Raw genomic sequence first — 27,988 nt, 5'->3', positions numbered from 1 at the left:
CTGAACAGTTTGGGTGATGGGATTTTCAGTAACCCCCCCATGTAAAGCTGAATGAGCGAGAATTCTTCCCTCCTACCAGGCGCTTGTTGCAGTTCTGTTTGGAAGAGGTTTCAGACTCTAGTCTGGCACATCCCAAGGACTGGTCCTTCCTGAAGGTCTGAGCAAGACGGGCTGCTCTCAGTTCCCTGAGAGAAAGGAGAGGAAGAGAAGTCAGAGCTTGCCATACTCAGTCCTCACCAGCTGCAGAGGCAAGTCATTGCTTTTCAAAGCTAGACAAGCACCATCCCCCAATTTACCCAGGTAAGTTAACAAACCTAGATGGCAACATCATTGCAGTACAGTTGCAGGACTGGGAGAATTTATAGTGCTCCCAGCAATATGCTCAGTCCACTAGGACTCAAAGCAGCTCCAGCTAAAGCTTCTGCTCCACAACAGGTTAGGTTTTCTGGCAGTTGACCTGATGTCTAGGGCAACTTGTGACAAACTTGTTTCCCAGTCTGTCACTAATATCTAGTGTCCCCTGTGATGTTGTACCCCATAATGCTTTATGGGCATATGACATAACTGGAATAGGTTTTATGCTACCTGTGCCATATAACATATCTACTGAATCTATTAATCCTATTTGTATGCATTTATCATTTTTGTATTCAAAGTTATGAATATTGGCCGTGTACTGGCTTGATTTCTAAATACCCTTAGTAGAGCATTTGGTCAGTTCCTGGAGAAAGTAATTTGCAACGTTAAGTGCCCAATCAAGAAGCACTTAAGGCACAATGCATCTTGGAATGCTCCAATCCACATGGTCTTCCTGGAGACATTCAAAATACCATGTGGGCAATGGTTTCTGCCTGTAAAAACTGAGTCATGCATGGACATGTGACTTGCCCGGGTGACTCAAGGACTCCATCTTGGAGCTGGACTTTGCATAGGAGAGAGGAGGGGGTCTCCACCCACAAGAGAAAGTCTATTTAAGCCTGTGGGAGACCCCTCCATTTTGGCTTCCGCTGGCTAAAGAGAGCCTCTCCACTCCCCAGGATACCTGAAAGAAACTGGAACAAAGGACAGTAAAGGGGGTGAGAGTGATTGCTGGACCCAGACTTGCAAGAGACTAGTCTGTAAAAGGAAGCTTACTGGAACTGGTGAGATCTTATCTGTATTCATAGGCATGCGCACGGGGTGTGCCGGGTGTGCCCAGGCACACCTAATGCAGGGGTGGACAAATGGCTCCACTCCCCGTGCGGCAAGCCGCGGGGTCCGCGTTCCCGGGCTGGAGCGCCTGCCGAACACAGCAAGCCACCGGCCCCTCCCCTGCCTTTCCCCCTCCCCTGGAGCCATACCGCTGCGCGCACAGCGCTCTGGGGGCTGGGGCTGCGCGCTCCCGTGGTCAGTGTTTGGCTCCGCGGGGAGGCTAGGAGCCTCATCTCATGGTAAGGGGTCCAGGGCCAGCAGGGTTGGATAAGGGGCGGGATCCCAGGGGGTGGTTAGGGGCAGGGGGTCTCTGGAGGGGGCAGTCAGGGAGCCTGGGGTCTGTCAGGGAGCAAGGAGGATCCTGGGGGGGGCAGTTAGTGGGGGGGGGGCGGGGGACAAGGAGCTGGGGGGGCTGGATGAGTCAGGAGTTTTGGGGGGGCTGTCAGGAGGCAGGGGTGTGGAGAGGGGATGGGGAGGCAGGGAGTGGGGGGGGTTGTATGGGTTGGGAGTTCTGGGGGTCCTGTCAGGGGGCAGGGAGTGGCTGGATAGGGCATGGGAGTCCCGGGAGTCTGTCTGGGGGCGGGGGTGTGGATAAGTGTCGGGGCAGTCAGGGGACAGGTAGGGGGTAGGGTCCTAGGGGGGCAGTCAGGGGACAAGGAGCAGGGAGGCTTAGGTAGAGGGTGGAGTCCTGGGGGGCAGTTAGGGGCAGGGGTCCCAGGAGGAGGGAGTGGATGGGGTGGGACTAGGGCAGGGCAGGGGCGGGGCTCCCTGGATGCACACCCTAATGAAATGGGCTGCGCACGCCTATGTCTGTATTCAGTTTCTTACTGTATTAGACATAGACTTGTGTGTTATTTTATTTTACTTAGTAATTCACTTTGTTCTGTCTGTCTGTTACTACTTGGAACCACTTAAGTCCTACTTTCTGTATTTAATAAAATCACTTTTAAACTTAGTAATTAACCCAGAGTATGTATTAATACCTGGGGGGGGGGGCAAACAGCTGTGCCTCTCTCTCTCTCTCTCTCTCTCTGTGTTATAGATGGCAAACAATTTATTAGTTTACCCTGTATAAGCTTTATACAGGGTAAAACGGATTTATTTGGGTTTAGACCCCATTGGGTGTTGGGCATTTGAGTGTTAAAGACAAGAACACTTCTGTAAGCTGCTTTCAGTTAAGTCTGCAGCTTTGGGGCAAATAATTCAGACCCTGGGTCTGTGTTGGAGCAGACGGGCGTGTCTGGCTCAGCAAGACAGGGTGCTGGGGTCCCGAGCTGGCAGGGAAAGGAGAGGCAGAAGTAGTCTTGGCACATCAGTTATCAGCTCCCAAGGGGGGTACTGTGATCCAACCGGTCACATCCCCAATTAATTTTTTTCTTCAAAGATTAGAGGTGGCTGGATATTAGTAGATCACAAGTAGTCCTGTAATACAAGTCTGTTTATTCCTCCCTGCTGCCCTGAATCCAGTCAGTCAAAAGCAACGCTAGTCTCCATTTGTTGTAATGCTCTCATCTGTAGGAAATTCCTTTGTCTGATTCTGCCTTGCTTTTCCAGAGTCTGCAAGCTCTCTTGTCCATGGGGAGAAGAGTTTACCTCTCATCTTTCCCCTCCCTAGCTGGTGGCGGGAGAGCCAACACATCTTACCTGATCCCATAACCTCAGCTGCAGCCCCGTCCCCTTAAGGCCACTAGCAGCAGCAGCTGGAGGGGGATAGAGAGAAGTCTGATCTGCATTGATTCAACATTGCTACTTCCTTCTGGGCAGGGCAGCCAGTTCAGTATTTATTCCCCTACCCTACACACAGATTCCATGTTGTAGCTCAGTGTTTCTCAATGAGCTGTTGGTTGATCAGTGCCCGTCCCTGAGGTCTCCCTGACAGTTTAGGAAGACAGCAAGCCAGTCCCTGGTATCAAAAAAGGTTGATAAATCCTGTTTGTAGCTGACCACCTTCTCCCCTAGTGGCCAGGATTATAGGTCAGCCAAGTCATTGGTTAGTCAGATGATCTAGCCAGCACAGCACTTCACCTGGAGGTGAACTGCTGCTTTCCTAGAGCTACATACAGGTGAATTGTGGCAGAGCCCTAGAAACATAGGTATAGTTTGATGGAGATATTGGGGGGTGGGGGGGGGGCAAAGCACATGCTGCAGTGATGTCGCTGCTCTGGTGCTGCTGCGGGCGGCCATGGGGACGCCACATGCTGGGCTCCTGCTTCTCCCCCCCTCGCCCACGCCACACACACATTCCTGTATCCCCTTCTCTTCCCCATCCCCTTCCTCTCCCCACTGCCCCCTGCCATCCCCTTCTCTTCCCCCTACCCCACTCCCTGCCCTCCTTGGCCAGCCCCCCAAGGGAGAGGGCACTCGTACAACAAACAGGCAGGCACTAGGACCCAGGAGGCAGCATCCAGCTGCTGAGGCAGCAACCCAGAGCCCTTACAACAGTTGCTCCCTCCAGCAGCCTCCTCTGCTCCCTGCCAGTGGAAACATGTGGGGGGTGGGGTGGGGGGAGAAGCATGGGAAGGCTGGACATCCCCCCTCTCCTCCCCCAGCAGGCTGAGCAGAGCAGGGCAGCTCTGTGCTTGCAGAAGTCTGGTGGAGAAAGCGACATGCCCCCCCCCCCCCAACACCTTGCCTCTGTTTGGGGGTAATGCCCCCCCACACTCCCCAAACTATACCCATGACTCAAATGCCCTCCCTTTAGCTACACACCTGGGAACCAAGTACCCTAGAGACCCACTATTCAAAACTCCAGTACTTCTACCACCAGAGCCCTGCGCAGATACAAAAATTTGTATCTGCATCTGAGCTGTGATCTGCAAAAGTGGTCTGCAGATGTGGATATCTGCAGGGCTCTACCAACCATCTCAAACCAAAGGCTGATGAGCAATTGCCACGCCATTAAAGCTATCAGCTCAATGCACCACTGTCCGGCAGTGCTCCTCCTCTTTATGCCCAGATAGCCCCTACCTTTCCAGCATGGCAGTCTTAAACTTCTCCACATTTAGCTGCTTCTGGAGCTGTGCAGCTTTTCCAAGAGAGGGCCGAAGAATTGGGTGTTTAGTAAGAGCCGTGGCGGATGGTCTTGCAACTGGGTCAGGGTGAACCATGAGCTAGAAGAGGAAGTGGGGAAGGAGTGGAGGGTTACAGTTTCTTATAACGAAATGCCAATCTGAGACATCCCTTCCCCCTCTGCATTGCACCCTGAAGAGCCTCACCTTAAGGAGTCCATGAAAGCCATGTGTGAGCTGCTGAGGGATTGGTGGAAGGTTGCCCCTGCGGATATGGTGCCACATGGCATCATTGCGAGGCAGTGGTCCTGACCCTGCTGCTAGAGCCATTGTTAATGCAAGGGCAAAGATGTCTGCCTTTGGCAGATAGCAGTATTGCTGTGGAGAAAAGAACCAGTTACATGCACATTCTCCCCAGTATTTGGTGTAGTAAGATGGTCCTTCATTAAGATAAGAGTACAGGCTCATGGAAGTACTTTAGAAAAAGCATTTACCTGGCACTACCTCCACCATCCCACTCATTACTCTTTGCGGCTTTGACTCCGAAGAGAAAAATATGGTCCACTTCCACTGTTCCAAACATACTGTTTAGTTTTAACAGGTTGTACACAGCTGGGAGTATCCTCCAAATCCTGAGGAACTTCTATCCCACATCCGGAAAGGCAACAGCAAGATGGAAGGACTCCTTCTTAAATTAGCTAATCTATGCCTCTGACCTTTACAACATGGTAGCAAGTCAGGCTACTGCTAGATTACCTCGCCTGTCCATCTATTTGATGCAAGGCTGGAATGTGATGGATTGGATTTGGACACTAAATACATTTTACCACAAAGGAGATTTCCATTTGGGAAGTCTGAGCCACATCCTCCAGTCCGTGGCCACTAACATTTTGCCTTTGTGACAGGGTGGTGGCCTTTATTTTGGTTTATGCCAGAGTGGCAAAGCTAAGGTTAGTTTAATACAGGGGATTTAGGTAGGAGACCCCCCATGTAGGGAAGAAAGGGAAATCATACCTATTGTACAAATATCTGTCCAGGTGTTAATGACCCTAGCATATAAAGATGCTTTAAATGTAATTATAGCTCCAATTCAGTAGTCAGGTTTCTACCCACCAGGACCGTCTGCATTTGAGATTATCTTTTCCTTCCCATCCCATAAACTGAGATGTAATGTGGTTACAGAGACTATCAGAGACCCAGTTGTGAAGTATATTTAAATATTTACACATCACCATACAATTGTGCTTTACAGAAACAAGGAGGGGTTCCTGCCTCAGAGTTCAACCAAGTTGAGCTCAGGAAAGGAGAGGACCAGGAAGGAAATATATAAGCCAGGTTAATAAAGAAGATACAATATTCCACTGCCAACCCTCCCGTTTCACACATACACGCCCCATCCTCCCCCAAATGAAAGGGGCAGTTGTACCTCTTGCAGAATCTCATTGGCCAGAAAACGACTGTCTCCCTCCTCCACTTGGGGATTAGTTATTGATGTCACATGGCCCAGGTCACCTAACAGGAGAAGAAACTAACTAGAAATCCAACAGACACCCACAGATCTGCGGGGGAAGTCCCACTATGTGTGCATCTTAAAGGAGCTCCGAGAGGCCAAAAGAACAGGTGGAATCAGAGAGCTAGTGAGCCAGCTCCTCCCTCAACCCCAGGCATCCGAAGTCTGGATTTTAATCCAAAGTGAAAATAACTTGGCTGGATTCACCACAGCCCTCAGATCTATGAAGACTGATACATTTCACCAAGCCTCTCTCTGCGCTCTATGCCTCCAGGACTGAGTTTTGCAGGTCATGCCTGAGGGACATAGGGATACTATGGCTATAGCATAATATTTAAGAGCAGCTTTAGAAAGAAGTCACTAATCAGTCCATGAGTCAGATTAAACCTACCAATTTTATACACCACATTGGAAGAGAACCCATCATCTTCACTGTCGCTCTCTTCCTGAGCAGCGGAGCCATCAGTCACCAGCTTGTGACAGATGAAGATGTTACCTAGAAGACAGAAGCTTATATGTAGTTGAACACTGGCTATTCATAATGGAATGCTCTTGCAGGTATCCTAATGGTCAACAGATTTGGAGTTTCTTGAAGTAGATCAGTTCCCCTCCCATATAGAGTAGTACAAGTGGCTGCTACTCACCTGATTACTGCTCCAAGTACATCTTTCCCCCCTCCCCCCAAAAAAAAACCCCACACCCCCACCACAACCCATACACCCCAGTGTCTTAATCTTACATTTATTATTTTGGGATATTTCATAGTAAAGTGAATTTGGATCTTCAAGGTAGACAAAGGAAATGGACATTGTTTCCTACAACCTCACCGCCACGGTGCAGGACACTTGAGCTGGAGTACTATATTGAGCAACAAGGGACTAGCCAGATAAGGAACAAGGAAGTCCTTCCCCCTTTGAGCTGACCTGCTTGGTCACCTATCTGAAACCGAACACTTCTATGTCAGCCAAGGTTAAAGAGGGAAGGAGAAGGGAAGAAAAACCCTGGATCATGATTTCCAACTGTAAAGGAGAAGGTTTCACAACTACATTTTTCAGTACAATAGCAAAATTTGAGACAGACATGAGATGTTTGCTTAACTAGAGATTTGCTTCTTCTAGTTAAGGTACTGAACGTTACTGCAGTGATGAGTATCAAGGGCCTGAATTTAGAAATTCTGATTGCCTACAATTCCTAGTAGTCAATGGAAGCTGTAGGAGCTTAGCAAGAGAAGCCCCAAGCTAATAATTTCACTTCTTTGGAGTTTAAAAGTTCTCATTTGGTCTCGATTTTCCTTCCCTCTGTCCAGTTGTGGCTTTGTTTTAATCTGGAACAATGTTCAATTTGAGTTGCATATAGCAAAACAGTTTTCCCCAGTGAGACTCACTACGCTTATGGGTTAGGGAGGATAGCCTCACATCCCTGATTTATGAGACTTTGTATGTAGAGTCCTGTTTGGAGACTAAATCCCTGGCCAACAATCCAACCCTATGGTCCTTATTAAAGCAAATTCCTATAGGCCAAACTCCTGTTGTCAGAATTTTTGCCCAAGTAAAAAACTGCAGGATCATGTCAACCCACAATTTTTCCAGCCCTCTTGCAAGCAAGTTACAAATGCTCAAAGTCTGCATGTAGGACACAGGCCAGTAGACTGTTGCCATCTCAGAGTTTGCACTGTTCACACACATTTCAGAAACAAATTAGTTCAATGTGTGCAAACAGCACCAGTCAACTTTTGCTGGCTGAATTAAGTTAGCTCTCACTTTGAGTAGCGTGTTTTTCCCTGTTACCTCCCCGCCCATTAATGAATAAGATGTTAAAAATCATCACTTCTTTGCATTTAAAGTTGTACAGTTGGCTGTCAGAGTTATGAAACTCTGCTTTTGTACCATTTTAATATTGGTTCAGTTTTGAGTTATATTATAATCTTGTAGAGTATACAACAGATAGAGATTTAGTGGATCCTACTTTGGTAGTTAACCCATTAAATTTAGAGATTGGCATTGATAGCACAGGGAGGAGCCCTGGAGCACCTCTCTAAAGAGTGTCCTTTCCATCCTTATTTGAGTTTCCACTAATATCTAACTGTGTTCGGGAGTTCCTCCTCTAGGAGAGTTACTGTAAGTATGTGGCTCTGTAGTCCTCAAAGAACATTCTTTTACTTTACTATAGGCACACATTTGTTGCTTGAAAAAGCATGGTGTGTGCATGGAACCCAGTCATCTTAGAGTGCATTTTGAATATTGCCACTAAAAAGCCTCTTCCCAGAGTGGAGCTCTTTAGAACAACTGCTGTACTATTGCATTTCTTCTTTCCATACCACGCACAAGAAACAGGAAGAGGGAGTGTTATAACTGTACCTGACTGCTCTTCTTACAGTTACACAGAGCATAGCAGTGCTCCCTGTCCAGATCCAGAATGATCAGTAGACATTTTTGGGGGTGGGGGAGAAGAGGAAGATGGAGTACAACAACAACTTTTCCTTTCAACTGCAGATCTAGACTCCACGAGGAGTAGGAAGAAAGATACCTTCCAACCTACCACCACACAGATTACTGGACACAGGCAGCATGAGGGGAGAGGGACCAGACAAGGAAAGAGCTGTACTTACTAGGTTTGATGTCCATGTGTGCCAGGCCAGAGCTGTGTATGTACTTTAGCCCCATGGAAACTTGCAGCAGGATCTCCTTTAACTCTGCTTCTTGGAAATAGCGCCCAGTCTTAGCATTTTCCAACAGCGCATCTTGAAGGCTCCCACCTAAGAGAAATAGTCAACTTTTGATGCAGGTATTTTTCCTAGTGAAGTGAGACGCTTGAACTCATTTTCTGCTGGACTCTGGATACCTATTAACGCTAAGTACTAAAGAACTATACAAAGGGTGGCAAACCTTGGTCAGAATAGCCATACAATGTTTAGGAAAGAGACTTACGCACTGTACAACCCATCTGGCATTACACTTGCCATTGCATAGGATAGTGGTTTCTCCAGCTCTCTAGACCTACTTTCTATTTGCCAGGAAGGGACCTAAAGCTATTAAGAGTGGCAGATCAGGGAGCAAGGAAGTCTACGATATAGAAATCAGTGATTTAAAGAAATGTAGGTGGCAAGACTCATAACAGAGCTGTTTTATTGCTCTTCATTTAGATACACTCAATGCATCAGGTATTGCACAAAATGCTATCTTCTGCCTAATTTTTAACCCTATGCAGCTGCACCCCCACGGTTCTAGTCATGGGTGTCTTCGTAAACAGTGAAAGTTGTGCTGAGTTACAGTGGTGACTATCAACAGTCATTTGTTACTGCAACCTAATTTTAACTCACGACTCCAAAGCAAATAACAAAAATAAAACAAAAACATCGCACACCCAGACCTCACGAGCTATTAAACTGAGCCAGATGTTTGCAATAGTGCTTCCAAGTGTCCAGATGTGGACTTGCCCGCCACCTACTAATTCCTGCCAACTGGAATGAGGTCAGGAGCAGGCTGTTTGGGAGTTTCCCCCTCACTATGGTTCTGCCTCTGAGGCACTGCACTATTCACACAGCTAAGTCAGAGCAAGAGAATTTGCTTTCCAGGTATGTTCCACTCATGTACCAGATTAGCTCCTTTTAAACTGCTGTTACTCCAGTACTTGAGGCTTGATGGCGTACAGCTCTGTGGCAGACTCCCAAACAGCAATGGCATCAGGAATGCATTCCCCAGATCAGCTGTACCACAGCAATGAGGGAAAACTTTAAAAATTCCTAATGATGAGTGCATACCATGCGTGAGCTATGGGTACCCCACCCTGCATTTAAAGTTTATTTAAAGCTGCCCCTATACCCATTGTCATTATAGCATTCCCCATCACATGGGCTAGCTGTTACCTTCCTGGCTCAAGGCAAAGCATTAAAGTTAGCATTTAGGTTTAACCTAAATGCTCTAGTTTAGAAACTGACCTTAAACCCAACTGAAGTTGATCTCCATTGTAAGATGGAGCTCCATAGGTTTAAGCACCACAAGGAACCAGATGTCACCCTGACATTTATGCTCTTAACAAGGCTGAGGTTCTTACCATTGCAGTGTTCATTCTGAATGATCATGTGATCATCCTCTGCCCAAGCGGAGTAGTAGCGCACAACATGGGGATGGTGTCCAAGCACTGCATGGGCATAGACTTCCCGCAATGCCATTTGCCTGGAGATGGAAACAGAACAAACAATGGTGATCTTCTAGAAATGGGGCTTCAGTGCCCTGCAAGAAACCCTAGTTCAGAACCGGATCTCACCTCCCCAGTCAGGCCAGGTGCTCATAGCTCTCAATCCTAAGAGGGAGGAAGGGAAAGATGTGCTTTTATGCTGAACAGCAATTTTTAGGAGATTGAATGGCATTACTCGGCTCTGAAGCAAATCCCATCCTGTCCTTAGGAAAGGGCATTTTCAGAAGCTTATGGAGAGGAGCATCTTGAGACTAATATAAGAAGCAGTCAAGATCAGATGGAAGTAATCTATTCTGACACAAAGCCACAGCAGCCACTAATGGAGTATTGGCTGGGCATGTCAGACCTAAAGCAAGGTTGGCAGTTAGTGAGTTAACCCAAAAGCTAGCAGTAACTTCAGAGTTCTACTTGTGGAGCCTCAGCACAACAGGGTGATGTCCAATGGATGAAGCATCTGATATTTGTTACTTTAGTTGTCTAGTCTACCATGGAGTGATAGAAGGACACTGATCCACCTGCCTGCACCCAAAGCTGTAAGAACGGGTGCATTCTTGTGAAATTACTCCCTCTTCTGCCAGGAGCGAAGACGTGGCCTTTGTTTCAACAACCCCTAATAACGGAGGAAGAGTGGCATTTCCAGAACTACATAGGAAGCTCCTTTTAGCCAAGCAAGTATAACATGAGCAAAGAGACCCAAATCATCTTTGAGTATCAATTTCACATGCCCTCTAGGTTTCACAAAGTAATATTAGTAACAGATACAGTGGGGTTTGCCAGATAGTTGCATGGGATTGGAGATTATCCACCAGTCAGTAAAGTGGTAGATAGCAAATGTAACGCCAATTTGTAAAAGAGGTTCCAGAGGCAATCCTGGCAATTACAGGCCAGTGAGCCTCACGTCAGTACCAGGCAAATTGGTTTAAACCTATAGTGAAGAACAGAATTATCAGACACAGATGAACACAATATGTTGGGGGAAGAGTCAACATGATTTCTGTTAATGGCAATCATGCCTCAATGTATTAGATTTGGTGGAAGGTGGTCAAACATGTGGACAAGGGTGATCCAGTGGCTATAGTGTACTTGGACTTTCAGAAAACCTTTGACAAGGTCCCTCATCAAAGGCTTTTAAGCAAAGTAGGCAGTCATGGGATAAGAGGGAAGATCCTCTCAATCACTAATTGATTAAAAGATCGGAATGAACAGTCAGTTTTCACAGTGAATAGAGGTAAATACTGGGGTCCCCCAAGGATTTATACTGGGATTAGTGCTGGTCAACATTCATAAATGTTCTGGAAAAGGGGGTGAACAGTGAGGTGGCAAAGTTTGCAGACAACTACTCAAGATAGTTAATTCCAAAGATAATTGTGAAAAGTTAAAGGGATCTTACAAAAACTGGGTGACTGGGTAACCAAGTGGCAGATGAAATTCAGTCTTGATAAGTGCAAAGTAATGCACCTAGGAAGACAATCCCAAGTATACATACAAAATGGGGTCTAAATTTGCTGTTACCACTGAAAAGAGATATTTGAGTCATTGTGGATAGTTCTCTGAAAACATCTGTTCAATGTGCAGCAGCTGTCAAAAAAGCTAACAGAATATTAGGAACCACTAGGAAAGTGATATATAAAACAAAAAATATCATAATGCTACTATATAAATCCAAGGTATGCCCACACCTTGAATACTGCAAGCAGTTCTAGTTGCCCCCATCTCACAAAAGTACATTAGAATTGGAAAAAGTACAGAGAAGGGCAACAAAAATGATTAGGGGGTATGGAACAGTTTCCATATGGAGAGATTAAGAAGACGAACTGTTCAGCTTAGGAAAGACATGACTGAGGGGAAATATGGTAGAGGTATATAAAATCATGAATAGTGCAGATATATGTGAAGGGGTAAACGACACTTCCTTATTCACTAACAAGAACCAGGGATCACCCAATGAAATTAATAGGTCTCAGGTTTAAAACTAACATGAAGAATTACTTCACACATTACACAATCGACCTAACTCTGTGAAGGCCAAAAGTATAACTGGGTTCAAAAAAGAATTAGGTAAGTTCATGGAGAATAAGTCATTCAATGGTTATTAGCCAAGATGGTCAGAGACACAACCCCATGTTCATGATGCCCCTAACTTCAGACTGCCAGAAGCTGGGACTGGATGACAGGGGATGGATCACCTGATCAATTGCCCTGTTCTGTTCATTCCCTCTTAAGCCTTTGGCACCAGCCACTGTTGAAGACAGGGTACAGGGCTGGATGGACCATTGGTCTGAACCAGTATTGACATTATGTTCTCTTGAAATCCAAGATGCAAAGTGAGGTGGCAAGTCAGTCCATATGGCCGCTCCTTACATTTCTACGAGCTATGAATATGAACACCCCCACTGTTTTAGTCTACTCCTCCTTCCAAGGTTTGTCCTGAAATCTGGTGTTAGTTACAAGTTTCCAAAGATATGCTTTTAAGATCCTTAGAGGGATGGAGGAGGAGTGAGTAATGTAGAAATACAGGTCTCAAAGATATGCCTAGCATTCCATTAAAAAAAAAAAAAAAATACCCCAACTGACACAGAGCAGCGTTTTTACCACTGTAGTTTCCAGATCATACACTCACTCATCTGAGGATCCTGCCAGAGGCCTCTTCGAGCGCTTGATAGCATACACACATCCATCTAGGCGTTTGATACACTTGTAGACAGAGCCAAATTCTCCTACCCCAATTTTTTCTAGCTCCAGGAATTCCTTCTTGTAGCGGGAAACCATGTTGCTCTCTCTCAAGAGAAATCTCTAGGGGATTAGACAAAGCAAAGCAACAAGAGAAAGAAAAGTTAAGGACTCATCATACACCAAAGGTGGTCTTAAATGGTGCAGGGCGGACCCTATAAAACTAACATGTAAAGTCTCCATTCAGCTCCCTCTTCATTTTTGTGTACTCTCAACCATTCAGACACAGAGCTCCTGCCTGCTTCTCTGTAATGGCCTCCTTCCATCACCAGTTTGAGGTTCCAGGGCCTTTGATGATGACCTGACATACACCAAGCAGAAAGTAGCTAAGAATTCCCTCTCCCCCATGACTCACTAGCACTGCAATTAGTTAATGCAGGTCAGGAATTGGGCACGGTGTTCTAGCTAACTGTGCATAAATGGTCCCATGGCATAGACCTCAAGGCTACTTCAGCTATCCACCTTTAGGTAGTTGTGACCCACAGCCAAGATAACCATCCTGAATGTGGAGCAGCAGCAGAAGGTAATGTTATTGGACTCCAATCATTAACTACAGTAGAGTTACATGGGAATCGGTTACAGATATTTGATTGGGTGGAAGGAGACCTGTACCACCGAACTGTTAGTTCTTGTCCTCCAGAGAAGGAATTTCCAGATGGAAGACCACTGGAGGGCTGGTCAAAACATATCAGTTATCGGGAGAAGGCAAATTCAGAAGCATAGGGTTAGGTGGGCAGGGTCTACCAGTCTGCAGTGTTTTAAAAGTTTAGACAGGAGCTCCACATGTCCAGCTGTGGTTTAAGTAAGAGAACTAATGCATGTTTTGAATTTAGAAGACAGTTCTGGTATCCTGGCTAGCATGCCCCCCAAGCTATGCACAAGTTATTTCATCATGGTTGTTCTATATTTGCATACAGTAGGTGCAATACTGCAGCAGTTCAGACTGTGGTCTAGAAGCTTTCAATATTCTTCACAGTATTTGCTGAAGGTCTATGACAAGTGAGGTAGTCACAATGCTGCCTGTCCAAGTTTCCAGCTACTACACCTGTCCAGGCCATTCTTCACACAATTAAGAGCCTAGGAAAACAGCTGGAAAATAGTCAACCTGTGTGCCTATGTTAGTAGCCACCGATACACAAGAGGAAGGGAGGAACCAGGAGTTATCTGCCACCATCACTAGAGAGAAGGGAAAGTTACAAGACAACTGGACAGTATAGCCAAGGAAGCAGGGGACTAGTGAAGATGGGATATGAAATAAAGAGCAAGAGTAGTCCATGAATTTTTTCTCCCCCCAAAATAAGACTCACATTGCACATTTTCTTCCCACATATGCAATGGCTGAGGTTACCTCAGATGTTTGTGATCATAAGTGGAAGAGGTGCTACACAGGACAGTTAAAATGCGGCCCCCAGATACTATTAAGCATAAAAAGCAGTACACATACCTAACTCACTGCAAACATTTTTTAAAAGTGTCTGCAAGGCTTTAAAAAAAAGTACTGAAAATACACCAATCTAGGCACCAAGCTAACATGCTCACACTTAACAGTACGCCTTTTACAGAGTTTTATTCACCCTAGACAAGTGGTTTTGTCTGATTGGTGTCAAACCAAATCTATTGCTAAGTGGTAAGAGGCTTCCTTTTAATGAGCATGGTAGTCCATAGTAATCCTGGATCTAGGGTGACCAGACAGCAAGTGTGAACAATCGGGACAGAGGGTGGGGGGGTAATAGGAGCCTATATAAAAAAAGCCCCAAATATCAGGACAGTCCCTATAAAATCGGGACATCTGGTCACCCTACCTGGATCTCTCCATTGTTTGCCATAGTCATAAGTGTTGTTATACTGCTGTTCTGCTTTGCAAGAGAAATTCCAAGACACAAGTCAAAGTTAAGCTGCATCACTGGCCTTCACAGGCAGGGAGCACCACCTCTCCATTTCTTAGCACAACCCAAGCACTGCTAGACTGCTTTCATGATGAATATACTTGTAGCTGCATTGATTCACTTATCGTCTGTGGAGTAGGGAGAGACTCCAAGGTAAAGGAACTGAGATTTTTACCTACTTGAATGGAGATACTGAGTTTTTCTTTAACACTCCCTTAAATTATTCTGGCTTGGTTTGATTTTTAAAGCAGCTCAATTGTTTGGATAGCTGTCACATAGGGAAAAACTAATGTCTGTTGTAATAAATAAAAGCAAAAATATTGAGTAAATCCAAGATTAATTCAGATGAAGTGACGAGCTTTTGATTATAAAGATTAGATCCTAAAACAGAATAGGGGCCAGATTCTCAGGTGGTGGAAACTGGTTCAGCTCCAGTCAAGTCAGATGCACTCAGCCAGTGTAGTTAGCCATAGCGGATCACATTGGATGCCAATGTCTTCACTACAGATTTCTGCCAGCACAGCCATGCCAGGGGGGCCATCCCTGACCATCATCACTGTGCTAGCAGAAGCCCCTAACATGATGCACTTATACCAGTAAAATGTGTTTGTTTTGCTCATGGGGGATGGTTTTACTATATGGTACAGAGCATAGTTTTGCCATTATAACTCTAGGAGCTTTGCCAGTATTGTGCTGGATTCCTATACCAGTAAAGCACTTTTAGTGTAGGCACAGCCTCTGCTTATACTTAATGATAAAAGGGAAGCATTTAGCAGTGAGTGGAATCCTGACTCTTCTCAGCCCTGCCACAGAGTCACTACTACTTAGCTGCTCTGTAGCACAGTTTACTAATCTGTAATACAGTTATGTCAGTCTTCATCCTTGTGAAGTGACTTCAGGCTTAATTGTCAGTGAAGTGCTGTGAGCTGCCAATAATGTGAGATACAAGTACTATTCAAAATCTTTTGAGAAGAACGTCCCTTTCCACTTACTTGCCATGACCAAGTACAAGATTCTCTTTCCTGCTGAAGGTGGTGACTGAGATTAACCACCTAAGCAGCATTTAGGAATGTACTACCCTATTTCAAGTGTTCGTGATGTCAGCTGTTGCAACAGAACCACCAGTCTGAATGGTTAGCTGCTAACACCTTTCACTGTAAAGTTACAATAAGTATTTTCTTAAGTCTACAGACTAATATTTGGAATTTGGAAATTTGAGGTTACTAGCTTACTGAACACTATTTAATAGGGGTAGCAACAGGATTACTCTTTCCAGCCATGTTGAGATAGCAAGAGCTTGTCTGTATTTACAGTAGTCTTATTACTTTCCCCATGAAGGAACATGAATTCCTGGCCATCACATGATCATTTATAGAATGGATGTTGGCCAGGACCAGTGAGAATTCTAGAACTAGTTGTAAGAGTTTCAGATCTAGCCAAATGTAAGTTTGTCAAATCAAGTAAACTACTTTCAGTCTAATGACATCGATTAATGTACCATATTTGGTTCTTCCTGGATTCTCTGCTATTCAAACTTGAGTATATAATTTTTTCCTCATAGCATTCTTGAGTTACACAATAGCATACATTATTAATACTAGTACAGATAAAGTAAGGGGCAATTTTTTCTGTACTAGGCAACTATGCAGAGACACTCACCTTGGCTGGCAGCCCCTGCTCCACCTTGCCCCCGCTTAGAGTGGGATCTCCCCTAAAATGAGATTTAGCCACAAGTGAGCCTGGACACACACTATCCTATTGCAGCAGCCACAAGACTTAAGTTTCACGTGTTTACATTTTTAAAGAGCAGCTTCAAAACTACTCAAGTCTGGTAAAATATTTATAAGGCTCTTCCAGAGGATTGGTACACAGTGAGTTTCTTTGGATTAGGCCAAAGAAAGCTGCGGTCATGAGCTGGGAAATTCATGTTCCAGTTTAGAAAGTCCACATATTCCAACTTCCATATGGCATCCACACTAGCTAATTTGATAGCTTGCCACCACTACACTCTCTATGCAGCTCTAACAGAGGTGAAAGTTGCGGGGGCACTAGGGAATAACAGCCACCAGGGGTTTTGCCACTATGTTTATAGAACACCCTGCTCAGAGCATGTCTAAATGCAGTTTGGGATCTTCGGAAGTGAGCAGAACCTCGCTATAATCAGGTTTCACTATGTATTATAGATTAGGCCACAACCCGATCTGAACCTGACTTTTTGAAGGAGTCAAGGATATGCAGTTCAGAGCCATTCAAGCGCAAGGTTTTCTGAACATACACCAGCCTTCCTAGCGCATATGCGGAGCTATGCTAGACTCACCCTTCATGACTTGGGAGAGAGAAAGGTGGGGCCCACTCCCACCAGAGTTTGAATTCTGTTCTCATCTGTTATAGTACTAGACACAAATATTGTAAGCACAGGCTATATTACATTCATAGTCCCGATAAAAGGAAGCCAGGATGGTTCTTTATTCCACATTTCTGGTTTACCAGCCCCACCTCCCAGTAGTGTTTGCTCTGCATGCCTGATTCCACTCCACTGAGTTTAGTTGTTTCATCCTGGGAGAGCGAGGAGGAAGATGTACCAAATTCTTCCATCATCGCTTAAGTTTCTTTTAAAAATCCACTCCCTTCCTCCCCCTTCTCTGTTTAGCCACAGTACACTTACAGCTCTCCTCTAGCTTTCCTCTTGCCATTGGGAGGGAAGAGCATCTGTCGATATGACTCTGGTGTAAATGGGTTAATGTTGACCAGCGAAGCCTGGGCAGAATCATCTGGATCAGCACCAGGAGTAAATCTCAAGTGCCGGGGACCTTTGGAGGGGAATTTTCCCACGGTTGAAGGAAAAGCAGTCTTTGTTAAGAGACTCTGGATTTAAAAATAAAAACAAAGTGAGTTAAAAGTGTCCTCTAGCTACTGTTTTGTTCAGGGCAGACAGCAATAATTTGCCAGTTTGTCTTCAGGGTCAGATCCACCAAAAGGTGGTTTTGCTGTCCGCTAACTTCTTTACCCCCCTTCTGAAAAGGGACTTTTAGTATCTATATTTTCTCTCCATGAAGATTCATTCTAGTTAAGTCATGTCTCAATCTTCTCTTTGATAAGCTAGACAGATTGAGATCTTCAAGTTTAGCCCATGAGATTTTACAAGGCAAAATGCAATAAGACAATCACTCAAGACTGAGTCTTTGTAGCTTGCTGCTCCTCTAGATAAGAGCCTGGTTACTAGAAGGTGACGGGTTTGTTTGTTTTTAGTTAAGGTTTTACTGACAAAGTGCATTGAATCACCTTTCTGATGACTCATTAATCGTCATTGTTATGGTGCTTTCCATACAGATGGAAACAAGTTTCTAGCTTCACACAGCAGATTCATCCCTACCTTTGTGTGGCCAGCTAAGGTGCATTTACACTGCAGCTGGGAGGAGTAGGTCTACCCAGGCTAGGTAGACATACATGCACAAGCTCTGCTCAAGACAACTTCTTGAAATGGTAGCATGGCCTCTGTGGTACCGGCAGCAGCCCAGATACATGCTTAGGATGTCAGGTTGTACCCTGCCAGCTAGCCTGAGCTGACACCTATGCCTCCATGGCCAGGTGGCCGCATTGCTATTTTTAGGCATTCTGCTGGAGCAAAGCTAGTACAGCTAAGTCTACGTGGGCTGGGAATTATACCTCCCAGCAGCACTATAGATGCACTCCTTGTAGCATGCTGAGATGACTAAAGAGCAAACTATCCCACTGCGTAGGGAAGACAGAAGTATGGTTAAGAGACCATCCTGGCTTAATCAGGAGATCTTCAGTGACCTGAAATGCAAAAAGTCATAAAAAGCAGAAACTAGCTCACATTACAAAGGATAAATATAAAAACCCAACAGCATCTAGGGACAAAATTAGAAAAGCCAATGCACAAAACACAATTAAACTATCTAAGGACAAAGGGTAACAAGTAAATATTTTACCAATACATTAGAAACAAGACGACGACCAAGGACAGAGTAGGCCCATTATTCAATGAGGAGGGGAAGGCAATAACAAAACACAGTGATAAAAAGGACATTTAACACTGGGCTGTTTCAGTTTTCACCAAAAAGGCTAGGCGTGATCAGACGATTAATGTAGTGATCATCAGTGTAAATGGAGTCTGATTTGAGGTTAAAATAGGGAAAGAGCAAGGTAAGAGTTACTTAGGGGTGGTCTACACTGGGGGGGGGGGGGCGGAAATCGATCCAAGATATGCAACTTCAGCTACGCGAATAGTGTAGCTGAAGTCGAAGTATCTTGGAACGAATTACCGGGGGTCCAGACGGTGCGGGATCGACGGCCGCGGCTCCCCCGTCGACTGCGCTACCGCCGCTTGCTCTGGTGGAGTTCCGGAGTCGACGGTGAGCGCGTCCGGGGATCGATATATTGCGTCTCGTTAAGACGCGATATATCGATCCCAGATAAATCTATTGCTACCCGCCGATACGGCGGGTAGTGAAGACGTACCCATAGACAGATTGGAGGTCTTCAAGTCAGCAGGACCTGACAAAATGCATCCTAGAATACTAAGGAACTGGCTTTTACTTATTTATGATATGTAGAGAAAAGAAAATTTTAACATTTCAGCATTTATTACATTAAACGCAGGTCTCGATTCCCCTATTTTAGGCTAAAGGACTTCTTGGAGAACTAGCAGGATGTCATCACAAGACAAGAAAATAAACTTGTGCAATTGAGGAAAGAGATTTTAGTCAGACTGTTTAAGATTCTGTGGTTTGCCAACATCTAACACTTGAGAAGAAGATTCATTATGCCAAGCTCTCAAGTTAAGCCTAAGGAAGCTCCTACTCCAGTTCTCTAATGCTCCAAGGAGTAGTGAGTGTCCAAATTGGAGTAAGGGAATGTTGCAAGTCAGAAGTGGGACACCAGAACATCATCCAGTGGATGGGCAAACTAAACTGCTATCTGCACTATTAGTCGTATGACATCTGTTCCTCACCAGACCCATAATCCATGAGAGATACAAGGAGATCCAAAAGCAAAAGCCCTTTGATGTACATTAGTCCCTGGATCTACTGGCCAGGTGGAAATCCAAATCCTATCCCCCCCCCCCCCCCCAAAAAAAAAAACCTGCATCAAGAAGCATTAAAGGAATCTCCTTCCTTAGAGGTTTTTAAGGTCAGGCTTGGCAAAGCCCTGGCTGGTATGATTAAGGCTAGGTCTACACTGCAGCGGGGGTCCGACCTAAGATACGCAACTTCAGCTACGTGAATACCGTAGCTGAAGTTGCGTATTTTAGGTCGGCTTACCTAGCGGTGAGGACGCGGGAAAGTCGACCGCTGCCGCGCTGCCGCCGACTCCGCTGCCGCCTCCTGCCGAGGTGGATTTCCGGAGTCGACGGCAGAGCGATCAGGGATCGATTTTACCGCGTCTTCACTAGACGCGGTAAGTCGATCCCCGAAAAACCGATTGCTACCCGCCGGATCGGCGGGTAGTGAAGACAAAGCCTTAGTTGGGGATTGGTCCTGCTTCAAGCAGGGGGTTGGACTAGATGACCTCCTCAGGTCCCTTCCAACCCTGATATTCTATGAATTGGGTCTGCTGTGCTCCATTCAACCAAAGGAGCAACCTAGTTGCCAGTCAATTGAGAAAGAAATACTGGGTGTGATGGTGTGTGATGGCCTTTGTGAGTCATAGGATGCAAAGGGACATCTGTGCATTTACAACAATGCAGAGAAGTCCTGTGAGGACACAGTAAGTTCCAGGTCTCCACCAGTACAGGAGGGAAGCACTGTCTGTTTTATTGATACATCACCCTATAGGGGACTCATTCAGGAACTTCTATGGGAACAGAAAATAAGGACCAAAATTAATCAATGACCTTCTCCAAGAAACTTAACTTTACATCTATTGCACACAAGTATCTTTCATCAGTGAGCCAGAGGAAGGTGATTAGTGCTTCTACCACATTCCTCTCCCAACTCCACCCCCTAAGGGCTCATACAAAACTAGTTTGCCATGAGAATGATTCCTACCCAACCCCAGCTTTGATGAACAGTTCAGTTTTGTGCACAGAAGTATCAGCGTAGCTGGACAGAATAAACTGGTTAGAGGTGTTTCAGATTTGACAATGAATGGAAAATACCATTACATTTCATGAAAGTTTCCCCTTTTTCTAGCCAGCTCTTGATAACAGCAAGTTCCATTTAACGATCCAAAGAACAATCTGGAAACTAGGAATAAGTAATCAACTACAGCATCTTGCTTCCAAGTACTATGTATGTCCAAATAATGGTCTGTTTTCTCCTTGAATCCTATTAAGGACAATTAATCTACCTCAATGGTAGAGAGTTCTAAATACTGACCACTATAAAGAGCATTTATTCGTACTGAGCTTAAGCTTTGTTTTAAGTGGGAGCTGCCTGAATACACAGAATGCTTAAGGGGCTCTCAACACTAAGGATACATCTAAGGGTAAGGGATGTCTTTTTAGCCAAGCTAATTGATTGCCAGTTAACTCAAGGTAGTTAAGCATGTTTGTTAAGGCTGGACTAGACACTCCCCAAATGTTTGTTCCAGGGAAGAGATATTTGTGGTTCACAAACAGAACTAGCCCCTGCCTTCCAGTGCTCAGTCTAGGTTTATGATGAGAAAGTAGGTAAAACATACAAACTGGGAATGAGGCAGAGGGGAGAACCAATAAGGTGGCAGTCAAACAAGCACGTTCCACATGGTAGATAGTAGCCCCTGCTCATCACCTATCTAATGTAATTCTTGCAATATATTTAATACAACATATATTCAAATGGGCAGAGAGACATTTCCTTGCCTTGGGAGTGTGCGGGGTGTCACACAGCTGCAGTTTTCTCCAGGTGACGTAATGCAGTGGAGTCCCAGGACATTCCCAGGCAGGACCAGCATTCTTTCTCAAGGATGAAGCAGAGTCCACAGTGGGACTCACCCATGTTTTAGTACGAGTCAGAGACACATCACCAACTTTTCTTTTGGGGGTTACTGCAAGAGAACTGTTAACTCTCCAACTCTGAAAATCCCAGCTCTTCTGGGGGCTTGAACTTTGGGGAGCCTCTTCTTGTATACTACTGTCCTCTTCCATCTCATTCTCTTCAGCGCAGCTGGAAAAATCCAGTTTCTGGATAAGTTCATCACTCTCGTCCCAGTCATCCATTGTGGCTAGAAAGACACAGAATGAATACAATTGATAACGGCCCATTTGATCAGTAAGAGGGGATACAGAGTGTTTTTTACAAGATTGATTGTAAGTAACCACCCTATTTCCTCCACAGGAGATTCATTATTTCAGATATCAGATTTGTAGCCTTAACCCCACACATACAGGAGTTTAGATTGATCATAACAGTCATTTGACTATACTAAGTAAGGGGAAATAACTTGGAATTACCCTCCCCCCAAAGAATCCATTCAGAGCTTAGTTCAAGCTTTGTAAAATAAATCCTGGTCCTACTCTCACTAGTGTAAATCAGGAATAGCCCAAATGAAGTGTTATTGTGATATTAAGCCTGTGTAAATAAGATCAGGATGAGGCATAGAGAGTATCCCCCCTCCACCAAAAAGAGTTACTAAATATTCCATCCACTTCCCACAACAGATACACAAATCACATTATACTACTTGATAAGCCAGATATAGTGACTCCCACTAGCTCCTTGGCACTACATCTCTAAGAGAAAGTACTATGTTACATACAGCTGTAAAAGCAGGAGGCCCTCAGACAGTTACCAAATATTTTCTAGCAAAGCCCATTCTTAGTGAGAAACTAACAACTACTGCTGCTCCCACAGCATTTATAACCACCAGCCTGCAGCTGTACCATTGTTAATAGGTGACAATTAGAACTCAGCATCACCTGTTTACAATTGCTGGGGCCCATCCTGCTCCTATTGAAGTCAAAGGCAATTCCATTTTGTCATAGACTTAGATGGTAGTGTAGCAGAGCCCACTGTTTGCAAACAGCCTGGTGGGACAGCTACACTTTCCTACACACCTTCTCCTTACTTTCTAATTCTTGTCCCTCACTCAGTTTCCCAGAGCCTAATGAAGAGGCTGCATTTCCTGAAAGCTTGTCTATTTTATTTTGCATTAGTCTGACAAGATAGGTAGCCTGTATCTTTGTCAATTATTAGTCCTTTGGTTACAGGACTAATATCTGAGTCCCACTTCTAAGGTCTCCCTTTAGACTCTCTGACTGAGTAGTACATTGTTTTGAGCAAGTGCTGTAACCCATGTGGAGAAATTCAATAGCATTATTTAGAATGTGTTAGACCTCAAAAGAGGGTGGGGTGGGAGGGGAGGGAGAACAAGACCGGGCCTCTACAACAGGAGTGAGTTTTCAAATTGGGGGTCGGGACCCCTCAGGAGGTCACAAGGTTATTACATGGAGAGTCGCAGGCTGTCACCCTCCACCCCAAACCCTGCTTTACATCCAGCATTTATAATGGTGTTAAATATATTTAAAAGTGTTTTTAATTTATAAGGGGGGTCACACTATACTGTGAATGTATAGTGTGAGATCGCCCACGGAGTCGTTCATCTCTCACCCACCCAGGAGTGGGACAATGGCCCTTCTCTTTGTGGCTGTCCTTAGAAACCAAGGATTTTGTGTGCCATTGTGAAGTGCATGTTTTTGAAGAGGAATATAGAATTTTAATGAACTGGGAACTACAATGGCTTTTTTTCCTTAGTGCCAGGGAAAGCTGCCAGAATGGCAAGCATGAAAAAGGGGAATCCTCTAGCCACAGAACAGGTACAGCTCTGGCATAAGCAGTGCATGTGTTCCCTATCTCCCCTCCCTCCCCACACACATACATACTAAGGGGGCCTGGAGGGGCCACCTGTAGGAGGGAGAGGGGAGGTCAGTTGAGGGCCATGCAGTCCTAGCAATATGAGCTGACTACTAATAAAAGGGATGGCAATTTAGGATTTTGTACCAGTGATTAACTCATTTTATATGGGCTACTAAATAGCTATCAGAGGATAACAGAGCAGTGACCAAGTCAGCTTTTTACCACCTGCGGCCGGCTAGGAGACTGTGAACTTTCCTCTTGGATGTGGACCTTGCCCCACTTATCCACGCTTTTGGTATCTCAAGATTAGACTATTGCAATGAACTCTACATGAGGCTACTCCTTAAACCATTCAGAGACTGAGGCTGGTGTAGAATGCAGGGGCTCATTTGTTGAATGAGGCATTTTGCTGGCAACATGACACCAGTGCTCCAGGATGGGCACTGGCTGCCTATTGGTCTCTGGGAGGACTTTAAGGTGTTGGTTATGACCTATGAAGCCATAAATGGCCTGCGACTGACTTACTTGAGGGATCACCTCTCTCCTAGGCCATACTATCACAACTGCAGTCAGCTGGGGTGCCCAAGCTGGATCCCCAGAGACTGGGCAACTAGCAGGGTCTTCCTTGTAATGGCTCTCATACCCTCACACCTGCATAGTCTGAAATAACCCAGAGTCAGTGACCTTCTGGGCACACTGTCAAAGACACCTGTTTGGGAAGGGTTTTGGAGAAGGCGGAGGGTGTGCTGCCCACAATGGTGAAAAGCTGGAATATAGGTGTCTGGCTGGCTGAGTTCTTGTGAAATGGCTACTTTAATGCTGCGGGGGAGGGGAGGTTTCAATGTGTTCTTAATGATGTGCTAGAGTGACTAGAACTTGGGTAGGAATCTTTTATTTTAAATCTAAGCGAATAAATACATAATTTCCTTTTCCAGTCACTATTAACTAGCTTTGAACTAGTGACCTAGAGATGAAAAACCTCATCCCCCAATTGTCAGTCCCCTGTCTCCCAAACCGTCCCACCCTTATATCATAAAGGGCTTTACTGAAGAAAACCGGACATGTGATTAAAAAAAGGAGGAGGAGGGGAAGGCTTGTTACTACTTTTTGTTTCTCTTTACCATATAAAGGAGGCATAAAAGGATGTTCACCCTTGCTTGTTGTGGTATATTAGGAATAACAAGACTTGACCTCCTGTGTTTGCTGGACAACTCTTTGGAGGACTGTAGAACTGGCTAAGAGATTTATCAGCCCTCAGTTAGACGTACAAGGATATTTTAATCTGTTTCAAACAACACATTTTGCCCAATTGTTTTTCAATTATTTGAATTAAATATGTGTTAACAGAAACAAATAGCACAGAAGCCAGATTCTCTCCTGGCATAATTCTCTTGGTTTCAATGAAGTTACTCAAGCAGAGAATTTGGCCTTGAGTTTTAAACTGTATGTATGTCTAAAAATTGCTTCAGCTCTTAATGTACTCAGGTTTCTGTTTCCTAAGATGTTATAATTGCTCTAGTCCTGGGGGAAATTTTCCAACAAAAACCAGAACTCAATATTTGGTATTTCTAATGTGAAAAATTAGGTAATTGTTCAGACTGCAAACACTTCAGCATGTGCTTAACTTTAAATATGTAAGTAGTCCTGTTGTAGTCAATGGGGCTACTTGGAGTGTAAAGCTAAGTATGTGTGTAAATATATGCAGGATTGGCCTTTCTTTAAGCCTCATTCAGTAGCAAAACAGGCCACTTTTTCCCCCTTTACAAGTCACCTTCCACAGAAAACGCCCTAGGCTAAATACCACATGCTGCTGCAAAGTAAAACTGTGTATAGGTTTTGTGAAACAAACAGTGCACCTTCTCAATATTGAATCTACCTGATCTGAAGTTCATAGCAGCTGGTCACCACTTGATCAATTTGAAATGCCAAAGCCACTTTTGACATCTATGGATCATGAGCTTTTGAATGGTGTATTGCATATCCAGACCAGCTCCATAGGAAAAAAGTGAGACCATTAAGAATTTTATGACAATACCTTCCTTTTAATTTGGGCTGCTTAATTGGGTAATCCAATTAATCAGAAAGTCTCCAAGGGAACTGATTTAAGCCTAATGATATTTAATGACAATGCTGGCTGCTTAATAAGGATAGTAATTACACTCAACTTGGTTGCTTTTGGATTGCCTTGGTAGTTCTTAGATTTTTGTGTTTCAATCTTATCCTGATTCTGTGTGCTCCTCTGAAAACAGCTTTCAGTCCCTCTGTAGCTGCAATACATCTCAGTCATCATCACTGCCTCCCCCAATGGTGAGCTTGCAACTTCCAAGCCAACTATTCCTGATGAAAATAACAGGAGTACTTGTGGCACCTTAGAGACTAACAAATTTATTAGAGCATAAGCTTTCGTGGGCTACAACCCACTTCTTCGGATGCATCCGAAGAAGTGGGTTGTAGCCCACGAAAGCTTATGCTCTAATAAATTTGTTAGTCTCTAAGGTGCCACAAGTACTCCTGTTATTTTTGCGGATACAGACTAACACGGCTGCTACTCTGAAATCTATTCCTGATGAGCATCTCTTAGCTATTGAGGGCACTGACATGGAGCAGGCAATAGGTTCTGTTTCTACCCTAGTGTAGATATTGCCTCTGCTCAATTCCATGGGCTGATTTAGTATGCCATGCTCAGTAGAGCTCTACAGCGACTCAGACAGTGTCATTTCTTCTGAAAAGAGGTCTACTGTTAGTTGGGAATTCTGCCTAATTGGGATGAAAGAGCATCCACCAGGGCCTCTAGATTCTTCTCTGTTAGGATTATAAAGATGGGTATGATAATGTACAGGAAGATTAAGTGACTTTTTCAAGAAACACAGATGTTTCCAAGTTCCCAAAAAGAATCAGCAGTAGAGCCAGAAATTTAGGAGTCTTGGATCTCTGTCCTTTGCGCTAGCCAGATTACACTTCAATAGCTATGTCTATTTTGGTTACCTTTGTACTAATAGTTATTAATATATATGGAGTCTTAATAGTGCTCAGTGTTGTGCATAACACAGTGGAAGTCACAAGGCACAGCCCCAAGGAAACTATATCCTTAAGCACTAATTCTGCAGAGGTCTGTGCAGGAGTCCATACTGACTTCAATCGGGCTCTCTGTTGGTATAATGGGGTGCCCACACTCATCCACTTTCAGGATCAGGACCTATATTTAGCACTGACAATATAGTTCAGAAATATTGCAGCAAATGACAGTCTAATGTTTGGATCAGTGGCACAAATATCTGTTTTTCAAAAAATAATATCAAAATAATTTTATAATCTAATCTATCTATACGATCTACAGTGCACGCCACTGAAAAGTTAACATCTCCTGGTACAGTATAAATAACCCATATTTATGATTATCTGATTGCACATCCCACTATGCCAGTTGCATTTAACAGGGATGATGAAACTGACAGTTTAGGTTCCAGGTTGTGAGGATACTAATCTCAGTAGAGAAACTGACTTGCACAAACTCCAGGTCACTTGAAATCCAGCAGTTTCTCCACTTTTGGGGTATAAAACTCATCTCTGAGTTGTGGCCCCAGCTGCACGCTCTAGGAAACAAACAATGTAGATTTAATTCCTCTTAAGAAAGGAACTTTAATCTGTGAGGAAAGAAGATGATAATTTAGTTTTTCTTCCCTGAGGGAACTGATGTACTTCTAAGTTTAAGTAACGGCACCTAATACAATGGGGATTGATATAAATATCCTAAAACAAAGAGCAATAAAAATAATACTATAATAAAAATATTCTAGGCAATAGCACAGTAGCATCATACTACAATACAGCATTTACTTTTTAATAGCACCCAGTATGTCAAATGTATCCAGGGCAGTGGTTTTCAACCTTTTTTCATTTGCAGACCCCTACAAAATTTCAAATGGAAGTGCAGACCCCTTTGGAAATCTTATCTTAGGTATAGTCTGCAGACCCCCCAGGGGTCCACAGACCACATTTTTGAAAACCACTGACTTAGGGCCCCAGTCCTGTAAATGGCACTGCACTGATGGACCCCTCCACTTCAGCCCACTTATGCAAAGAGGTTCGCAGGGTCGGGACCTAGGTGTGTTTTCATCTCTGTGCTTTTAGACCCGTGGTGCTGAAGGGCCGAGGAGGTGATGTAACTGCTTGTACTTGTGGGTAATGTCACTGGCTCCCCTTGGTTAGCTTTGGAGCGCTCACCAGCGCCCTCAATCAACGCTTGCCATGTAGACACAAGTGACCCAGCCAGTGATGCACGAACACCCAGAGCAAAGAGGAACGCCAGCGCGGCTACAGCGCCCTGGGGACCCCCGAGGGAACAGCTCTGCTGCTCCGAAGCGCTCTCCGCAGGCCTCGGGCTGAGCTTGCCCAGCTCCCGCCTTGGAACACGCCGCGCGTCACTGCCCGCTGCCCCGCTGCGACTCCAAACCGCACCCCCGCCGGCCCGGAAGCGCGCGGTCACGTGACTGGCTGTGAATGGCCCCTATCTGACTGCCCGGTTGACCCAAGCGGGCTGCGAGATAGAGCGTTTTCACAGCCCGGAAGGCCCGCCCCCAAGCGGGTTTAGCCCCGCCCCCTACTCCGCAGCCGCCCGCCCCTTCTCCCCCTCCCTGCCCGCCCGCCAGGCTCTCCGCGGCGCAGTCG

At 44.9% G+C, this 27,988-nt stretch overlaps 1 protein-coding gene across 1 annotated transcript; it reads right to left on the bottom strand.

Moving 5' to 3' along the window:
- Nucleotides 1–25: 25 nt before the first annotated feature.
- WEE2 (WEE2 oocyte meiosis inhibiting kinase) lies at nt 26–21,684 on the bottom strand. Its single transcript, XM_065406642.1, has 11 exons — nt 21,328–21,684; nt 17,188–17,387; nt 16,182–16,233; nt 12,527–12,699; nt 9,763–9,884; nt 8,318–8,464; nt 6,101–6,205; nt 5,626–5,711; nt 4,407–4,577; nt 4,159–4,301; nt 26–185 (listed from the first exon to the last, which is right to left on the bottom strand). The coding sequence occupies exons 1-11, from the start codon at nt 21,682–21,684 to the stop codon at nt 26–28; spliced, it is 1,716 nt and encodes a 571-aa protein (XP_065262714.1).
- Between the last annotated feature and the right edge of the window lie 6,304 nt (nt 21,685–27,988).

The sequence above is a fragment of the Emys orbicularis genome, chromosome 1 (assembly GCF_028017835.1).
Source record: "Emys orbicularis isolate rEmyOrb1 chromosome 1, rEmyOrb1.hap1, whole genome shotgun sequence".
Lineage (NCBI taxonomy): Eukaryota > Metazoa > Chordata > Testudines > Emydidae > Emys > Emys orbicularis.
Note: the sequence above shows the minus strand (reverse complement) of the source record. Positions and strands in the feature narration are given on the sequence as shown.